This window comes from Populus nigra, chromosome 18 (assembly GCF_951802175.1).
Source record: "Populus nigra chromosome 18, ddPopNigr1.1, whole genome shotgun sequence".
NCBI lineage: Eukaryota > Viridiplantae > Streptophyta > Magnoliopsida > Malpighiales > Salicaceae > Populus > Populus nigra.
In genome coordinates this window covers 11,817,050-11,826,034 of record NC_084869.1, presented here as the reverse complement: position 1 = coordinate 11,826,034, position 8,985 = coordinate 11,817,050, and the positions used below count along the sequence as shown (strand labels likewise).

The 8,985-nt window shown below is 32.8% G+C and overlaps 1 protein-coding gene across 1 annotated transcript; it reads left to right on the top strand.

The window, feature by feature from the left end:
- Positions 1 to 3,098: 3,098 nt before the first annotated feature.
- LOC133678181 (uncharacterized) lies at positions 3,099 to 7,026 on the top strand. The gene is made up of 4 exons (XM_062100413.1): positions 3,099 to 3,453; positions 4,907 to 5,165; positions 5,297 to 5,491; positions 6,127 to 7,026. Exons 1-4 carry the CDS (start codon positions 3,362 to 3,364, stop codon positions 6,520 to 6,522), a joined length of 942 nt encoding a protein of 313 aa, XP_061956397.1. The 5' UTR covers positions 3,099 to 3,361; the 3' UTR covers positions 6,523 to 7,026.
- The last annotated feature ends 1,959 nt before the right edge of the window (positions 7,027 to 8,985 follow it).

Below are 8,985 nucleotides of genomic sequence, written 5' to 3'. Positions count from 1 at the left end.
TGGTTCTCATCGCAATGTTTGTGTAGCTCCTTGAATTATTTATAAAATTATATATTTTTTAATTTTATTTTTATTATTTATTTTATTTAAAATAATTTATAAAACTATATTTTTTTTAATTTTATTCTCATTCAATATCCTTTTAATTTGTAAGATTTGTTCTTTATTATTTTAATAAACTTGAGAAAAATAAAATATTAATAAATTATTTTTCAGCTCATTTTCCATGACATAACCAAACACTGGAAAGTGTTTTCCAACTTATTTTCCATTATATTACCAAACATCATAAAGTAATTTATTTTCCTGGAATTCACTTTTCAAAAAAAAACTACTTTTCAACAAATAACGGGATCTAAATTTAAAAATTGAGTCGAGAGTAATTTTCCCTCTAGTTTATCACATGATCTATAAATTATACTAGAAAAACACAAAATACACAGACAAAATCATGTGTTTATTAGCCTAAAAAATCTACATATGTGTGGTATTGTGTTTGTTGGTTTATTTACCTAATAATTTATTATTAAGCTAGAGGGGGAGATGTTGGTAGGTGGGCATATGTTATAGTCGGAGGTGTCTATGATTTTGAATCGAAATGTCAAAAGGAAGAAGCATGCACAGATGGTATGTATATCTTCAGCACACTGGATTCTGGAAGGGATGATGCTGACAAAAAGAGAAGATAGCTGCAAGGCAGGCTTAATTACCCACTCTACGACGAATATTGCTTGTTTTTTTAAAGCTATAATAATGTAATTCTAAACTAAAAATATTATTTATATCACAAAATAATATAAATTATATTTTATAATCCATTTAAAAACTTAAACTATTAGATTGAGATGATTATTTAATATAATATCAGCTTTTATGACCAAATGTGCATGACTCCGAATCTTATCATCCTTATTTATTTGATAAAAAATAAAGCATAAAGTAATATGAGTCTATATAAATTTCAAACTTAAAGATCTTAAACTTGAGAGTGTAAAGTTTATTTGAGAATGATATAAATTATATTTTTAAATATCACTTAACAATTTAAACTATTGAATTAAATTAATTTTTTAATATTTTATTATATCGCAATACCAAACACGAAACGCGCTAATAATTAACCACTCACTCACGAACATTACAAGTCCAATTTCCATGCTAAATAACATCACATCTTTTTGCTATTTTCAAATTCGGGGGCTGATTATAAATTACATGACTAAGAAACACAATGAGTTTAAAAATGAAATAAAAAAGTAAGTGATCTAAATTCTAAACCCTTTTTTTTGTGAAAATATTCCAATTTCTAATATGTTGATCTGTCAAAAGGGATGAAGTGGATAATATGATAGTATTTATTATTCATTTTCATGAACGATAGGAAAGTTCCTATAGATTGAAATTGACGTCAGGTTTGGAGATTTTGAACGTTGGGTAGACTAGAAACCATCCATCATTTTCTGGACTCGTTGCATTGATGACATAAAGATACATTTGTCCATTGGAAAATTATTACCCTCTAGAAAACAACACGTCCGACAACAAATATACACAAAACATTCCAAGTATTGGATGTGCTTGTTTGAATTTGATGACAAAAAGAAGAAAAGGGACGGCTTGGATGCTCTAGGTGGCCGAGTTGTTTGGCCTGTGTGACCATAACCAGCGGCTGTAAAAAAAAACCTTTTTTTTCTTAATACAAAATTACAATATAAACTTAAATAGTAAAATTATAAATATATTTTTTATATGTGATTTATACAAATAATAAAACTATGTTTGTGAATACGAATTGTAAAATTATAAATTCATAAATATATTTGATGAGGCTATTATCTCATATCGGTTAGGAGACAAGAGTCTGATTGCTTATATGACACTAAAAACATCTTTCTCCTTACGACATGTCTTTTAAGACATAAGATTCACTGGAAACCATGTGGGACAATACCTTGTAGTGGGCCTACCTTGCTGCAGGTGTAGACACACCTCATCAGTTGACACCGTCTATGAAAATGAGTCATGTGCTCTACCCAAACTCCTCGTCTGGGAACTTTGATGAGACCATTATCCCACATCAGTTAGAAAATGAGGGTCCTGGTTGCTTATATAGCACCTAAAACACCTTTTTTACTATGATGCGCTTTTTAAGAAACGAAATTAATTAGAAATAATGTGAAACAATATCTCATAGTAAACCTACCGCTATAGATATGGACACAACTCCACGTAACATCAATATTATTTTAGAAGTTTTTATTTGTTTCAAACAACTTTGGGTTTGAGTTTAGTAGTAATGGTGGCATGCTTGTAATGTAGTGAATTGGGACAAAATACAAGACAAATTCTAAAATGTCAGAACAGCATCAAGGATGCACCATTCTTTGTCATTACAAGACAAAAACTGCAATGACTACTAGCATTAGTGAGTAATTACTTTAGGTTTTATTTCTTGTGATCGAGTTTAGAAATTATTGTTAAGAGAAATTTATTAAATCATTTTAAAGGATATATCTATAAAATCGATTAAAAAAGAGAATTTAATCTTGATTAATACATAAACTTGTTGAATGATACATTTTGCTACTAAATACAAAAAGAAAAAAGAATAAGTCATTTATATTTTGTTTCCACCGGATGATACAGGACATTCGAAGTCCATTTCTTTTCAATTTTAGTTCATTTATTTTCCTAAAATAAATATTGGTTCAATAAGAGGAAAATATTATTGATGTTAAATTCAGATTGGACTGACAAATTTAACTGAAAATCCAGTGACTTAGCCACCCGACTAGTCTTGATAGGGTATTAATTTGAGCTCAGTTTTAATCGTGCCAAAAAAACCATAATCAAGAACCAAATTAAAAGTTGAGAAGAAATTGGCTATTCTAGTTAACAGCTATTTGTAAAAGAATGAACAGCTTATCAGAGAAATCACCACAAGATTTCGGTTTTTTAATAAATAATTTGAGTTCGAGGACAACATTCTAACTTCTATTGAGTTCAAGAACTGAATTGAAAACTCGAGGACGGGAGGACGTAATCGATGGACCATAACAAGTTAAAGGACTAAGAAGAAAGTCTCTAAACCCTCAACAGGAGGCCTCTCTACTCTCTAGTGAAGAAGGGCTTCTCTATTTTGGGCAAGCAGGCAGCAATAATCTCCATTTTTATTCATTGCCAAGGTAAGGAATTGGAACCCAAAAAACCCGGAGACTTGACCCAACAAATTAGCAAAGCGGGAACCCACCACCGAATTCGCTGCTTGTGATTTTTTTTTAAATCAAACTTTGCATCAAAAGGTCTCTCTATTTTCTCTCTGTGCTCTTAACTGAAAGAAGAAGAAGAAGAAGAAGAAGAAATGGGAAGAAAAGAGCGAGCAAAGGAAAGAAGAGAAAAAAGACTCCAAGAAATATCTCTTCTCCGTACCATTCCTTACTCTGATCATCAAAGGTATATATATATTTTTTATTCTTTTAATTCATTTTCTGAAAATCACAATTTACGTCCGATTTTTCTGGTAAATTTTGTAATAAGTCAAGAAATTGATGTTTAGGAGGTGATGCTGATATTGATTTTTATCAATTTGTATTTAGAAAAACCGCATTGGGATTCATTTTCTGGTCTTCTGCTGTTTTTTGTCCGTGATCGGTGAAGGATAATATATAGATTAGGTGGTCATGGCAGCCGTTTTTCGTCATTGATTCGAATAGCTAGAGGTTACTGTATTAATCTAACTAGCTGCTGTGATAAATTGAATTCCGAGTCCTGGATGATAGTTGATTTTGGATATCCGCTTGCATTGATTCAAATAGCTAGAGGTTACTGTATTAATCTAACTAGCTGCTTTGATAAATTGGATTCCGAGTCCTGGATGATAGTTGATTTTGGATATCCGCTTGCATTGATTCAAATAGCTAGAGGTTACTGTATTAATCTAACTAGCTGCTGTGATAAATTGAATTCCGAGTCCTGGATGATAGTTGATTTTGGATATCCGCTTGCATTGATTCAAATAGCTAGAGGTTACTGTATTAATCTAACTAGCTGCTGTGATAAATTGAATTCCGAGTCCTGGATGATAGTAGATTTTGGATATCTGCTTGCATTGATTCAAATAGCCAGAGGTTACTGTATTAATCTAACTAGCTGCTGTGATAAATTGGATTCCGAGTCTTGGATGATAGTAGATTTTGGATATCTGCTTGCTTGGAAATTCGAAGTGGGCTGCTGCGTTGAATTGCGTTAGGTTACACCAGCACTGGGCAATGAAAACCCGCCTTTATTTTTAGCGAAAGATTGTATATTTGTATTTGTATGTATATGTATGTTTTGTGGAAAAAATACTGCTGTTTCAAGAATGAAATTCAAACTAAACGAAAGATGCAGTTGCCTTACATTAAATGTTTGCTGTTTCTTTTTTATGTTAAAATACTTTCTGCCCATCTCTTATCTGCATAAACATAAAGCAGTGCGTGTATTAGCTTAAAGATGTTGATAGCTGACCTTAGTTAAACATGTTTGCACTGCTATTTTTAAAGTGTAGTCAAATATGCAAGATAAGTATATGTGTTTCAGAAATATGGTTCACTTTAGTATTCTATGAACTTGTTTTAGAAATGGTTTGAAAATGCTTGCATTTTTTTTGTCTATTCGTTCTGTTGCAAAACAATTCGGTTTGGTTTAATTCAACGGTCAAATGCCTGCACCTCTGATTTCAGTGGTTAGGTGGTGTTGTGTTCATGACCAGAGAGTCCTCTGTTGTACATGTGGATTGTGAACCGCAAACTAGAGTTTTGGGGGATATGGTTTGTTAGGGGCTTAAGTTATTCAACTTTAGGATGTGGGATGTTTCATGCTGATCCAAGTCAACTATAGAGTAATAAATTTGATGGAATGTTTGCAGGTGGTGGTCATCAGAAACTGTCGCTGTGGTGACTGGTGGGAACAGAGGAATAGGGTTTGAGATAGCGAGACAACTTGCAGACCATGGATTAACAGTTATCCTGACATCACGAGAAAGTAGCACTGGTCTTGAAGCTGCCAACGTCCTGAAAGAGTTGGGTTTTAGTGTGGACTTCCATCAACTTGATGTCCTAGATTCTTTATCCATCAAGAAATTTGCTGAGTGGATAGAACAAACTTATGGTAGAATAGATGTTTTGGTAAGTTGACTGTACTTTACTGTTCAGTTCTGGCAATAGTTATACCATAATTCCAGGTCTTATGTATGTTTTTACGTACATATTGTCCCGAATTTCTTTGACATAACTTATGTATATTATTCCTTCTGCAGGTGAATAATGCTGGTGTTAATTACAATCTTGGGTCTGACAATTCAGTTGAACATGCCCAGAATGTTGTTGCTACAAACTATTATGGTACCAAAAATGTCACTCAATCTCTGATTCCTTTGATGAGACCTTCTGCTGTAGGTGCTCGTATTGTTAATGTAAGTTCACGGCTTGGAAGACTAAATGGCAGACGAAATGTAAGAAATACTTCCCATCTCCCTTAGCCCTCTTTCTAAGACATATGATGTGATTCTGCTTGAGCTATTTTGGGTTGAATTTTTTTCAATACATGTTAGACCTATGCTATGCATGTGCAAGTAAATGTATTCTGTTAATTGGGAGAAGTCTGGACCATTTTTAAAACACAATTCATGCCAGTCTTATTGTTGACCTGTCACGTTGGAATGGATGATGCTATTGAATCCTTGGACTGGCTTTGGCTTTTATCTGCCAGCTGCATTTTTACTAAATGAATGGTCCTTCTTTTGCTGCAATTTGAGCACAGAGAGTTATTGTGCTGCATTTCTTATTTTCATAGAATAGGATCAGAATGTAAACAGAAAAAGGAAGGTCACTCCACCCTGAAGCACATATCCAATCCCCACCAAGAACCACAGGCATAGAAAAGGAGAAAGAAATAAAGAAGAAAGGAAAATAAGATGCTCCATTGTCATTGCATTGTATCTATAGCTTGTTCAATGTGTCTGTGCCTGAGATTCAGCTATTTCATAAAGAGGGTTGAGAGTGATGCAAGAAGTTAATTCCTTTTAATGTTGCGGTGCATGTTCTTTTAACTTTATTGAGCTAATCATAGTTTGGGTGACCTTAACAGAGACTTGAAGACAAAGATTTGAGAGAAAAACTGGCTAACCTGGAAACGCTTTCAGAGGAACTCATTGATAGGACGGTATCTACTTTCCTACAACAAGTAGAAGAGGGCACTTATACTTCAGGTGGGTGGCCTCAGATGTTCACTGATTACTCGGTGTCAAAACTTGCAGTTAATGCTTTTACTAGGCTAATGGCTAAGATGCTGTCTGATCGGCCTGATGGTATGAAGATATATATAAACTGCTACTGCCCGGGGTGGGTGAAGACAGCCATGACAGGTTGGGCTGGTAATATATCTGCCGAGGATGGAGCTGACACTGGAGTATGGCTTGCCCTGCTTCCAGACCAAGCAATAACAGGAAAATTTTTTGCCGAGAGACGCGAGGTAAACTTCTAAGGCAATTTGAGTGAAAGATGCTATCAGGTTTGATGACTGGTTACGCTCTTTTGATCAACTGCTCATGCATTACATCCAAAGGTTAGAGGTTAAATCCAGTATAGACTAGAGAGGGTGTCATCAGCCTGCATTTTCCACAGAGGGGTTGCCTTGTCGATTCTACTTGAGAATGAAAGCAAGCTTCTGTGCCAGTGGCATGGAGATGCATGTACTTGGATTGCCAACGTGCTTAATCTCTAGAAAGAGCATTTCAAGCACCATCAAATATCCAATTTCCCTTGAAAGACTTTCATATGTTTGATGACATCATCCAGGCAAGTGATTGGTCCTAAGAGATAACCTAGTCGCCCAAGTTACTGTGATTTTCAGCTGGTTATACTTGAGTCTTCTCATTCAGCTGTTACCTGGACTGATTTAGTTCAAGCTTTGTGTTGAATGTGCCTGGAAAATCTTGAATTGTTCTGGTATTTAAAGATATTAACTCAGTACTTTCCAGGTGATAACGATCCAAGGATTGCGTTGTGGTGTTTGATATCTGCAATTTTCTGGCCTTGTCTGCTCAACAGAAGGGTTTCCAGAGACACAGACTGCACTGAAGAGGCCATTCTAAGATTATATCAGAATATAATTTCAGAAAACTAGTAAAACTGATGTCATAACAGAACAAATCTTTTCATGAACACGCTCAAATTCAATCAGTTACTAATATTGACAGCACTAACCATATATTCAAATAACTATTTTTCTCACTATCCTCCCCTTCTCTTTTTTTCATTTTTAAATTAATAATTTCTATATCTGCTACTAAGAAAAAATATTGCCATTGCAGAAATGTCTTTTTTTTTAATCTTTTCTGTTTAAGGGTGAGCATTAGCTCAAACGGTTCAATCAAATCGATCCAACTCCATCTGAACAAGTTGGTTATAGCTGGGTTATTTTTAACTGTTTTTTATTTAATATATTTTTAGTTTAGAATGAATTTTTAGTTTATAATGAGTTTTTTTGGTTTGTTTTTTATTTTATTTTTTATTTCTAAAAAATCAAAATCAAACCTATTTTTTTTTTAAAAAAAATCTAACCAAAATTATTCAACAAATTAAAAAAATCGTTCCATTCAATTAATTTCAAATTATTATTTTTTACAAATATTTTGAGTAAATTCAGTTAAATTACTCATCTCTGGTTTATGCTCCCAAGTCAACCAAAGTTTTCTTTTGCTTAAAAAAACACAAAAAGAAAAAACGGAAGAATATCACGTATCTCTTGCACCGAGCAAACACGTAGCATTGCATCCAACCGTTAACTGTACCCAACCCCATCAAAGACGACATGCGTTTCAAAAATTAACCTTAATTTGTTGAATAATTCTCGCAGGTCTGGCACCCTGCTGCTGGGTCCTGCTGTCAGCAATACCCAGCAGCAGTGGGTTCTATCGAGAGATGGATCTACCGCTGCTGGGTCGTGGCGGAAACAGGATCAAATATTAGCGGGTCTTGCTTAAGCTGGGTTCATTATGACTGGATCTGCTGTGCACCTAGACCTGCTATTACTGGATCTTGTGGGAAAGCCAGGCCCACTAAATTTGAATCTGGTTCAGCAACCAGACCCAATAAAATTATATCTTAATAGAAGGATTGAATTGTTGGGTATCCATATGAGCCTAACATATCAAGACCTGGTATTATTGGGTCATACCTTGTCCCAAAATAATATTATATTATAGTATATATAAATTGTTTTTTAATGGATTTTATTGTTAAAACATTTTCTTATATAAAGTATATTATGTAAATCAAAAATTTATTTAGAGTTGCATCAACTTTAATATGAAAATATTAGAATTATAATTTGTCTGAATGCTTTTATTTTGAAAAAAAATCAAAAGGAAAAAAAATAAAAATCTTAATTTGAAGTAAAGAAAAAAATAATTTTTATTTATTTTTAAAAACATTTTTAAAAGGAAAAAACAATTATGATTCAATAAGATAACTCAACCCAGATAACTCAACTCAACCTCAAATGAAAAAAAATTCTCATCTATTTATTTTCTCTTTACCATATATATATATATAAAAAAGTCTTAGGTTATGGAAAGAGGATATATTTATCATCCAAACCAAGTATATATAATCTCTCTCATGTTATTATTTCAAATTTGATTTTTTAGATACAATTTATATATATATATATATAATTATTAAATTCAATCAAATTCATGTTTACTTTTAAAACATATAAAAAGTTAAGTTTGATAAATTTAAATAACTTAACAAGTCAACTTACATTCTAGATAACCTGTTCAAATAATAAAACATGATTGATGATTTTTTAAAAGGTTTCTATCCAAATAATACTGTTTTAGTTTTTTTTTTAATTTAAAATAATATTATTTTATTAAAAAATCTAATAAATATAAATTAACTCGCAAATTAACCAACCCAACCTATATTCCGAGCTTCAAGT

Bases quoted from the DNA above. Each gene is read 5' to 3' on its own strand.
- LOC133678181 (XM_062100413.1), top strand. From the start codon at position 3,362: ATGGGAAGAAAAGAGCGAGCAAAGGAAAGAAGAGAAAAAAGACTCCAA. The intron at 3,454-4,906 runs GTATATATATAT...GAATGTTTGCAG, and splicing joins CCTTACTCTGATCATCAAAG to GTGGTGGTCATCAGAAACTG. The intron at 5,492-6,126 runs GTAAGAAATACT...TGACCTTAACAG, and splicing joins GACTAAATGGCAGACGAAAT to AGACTTGAAGACAAAGATTT.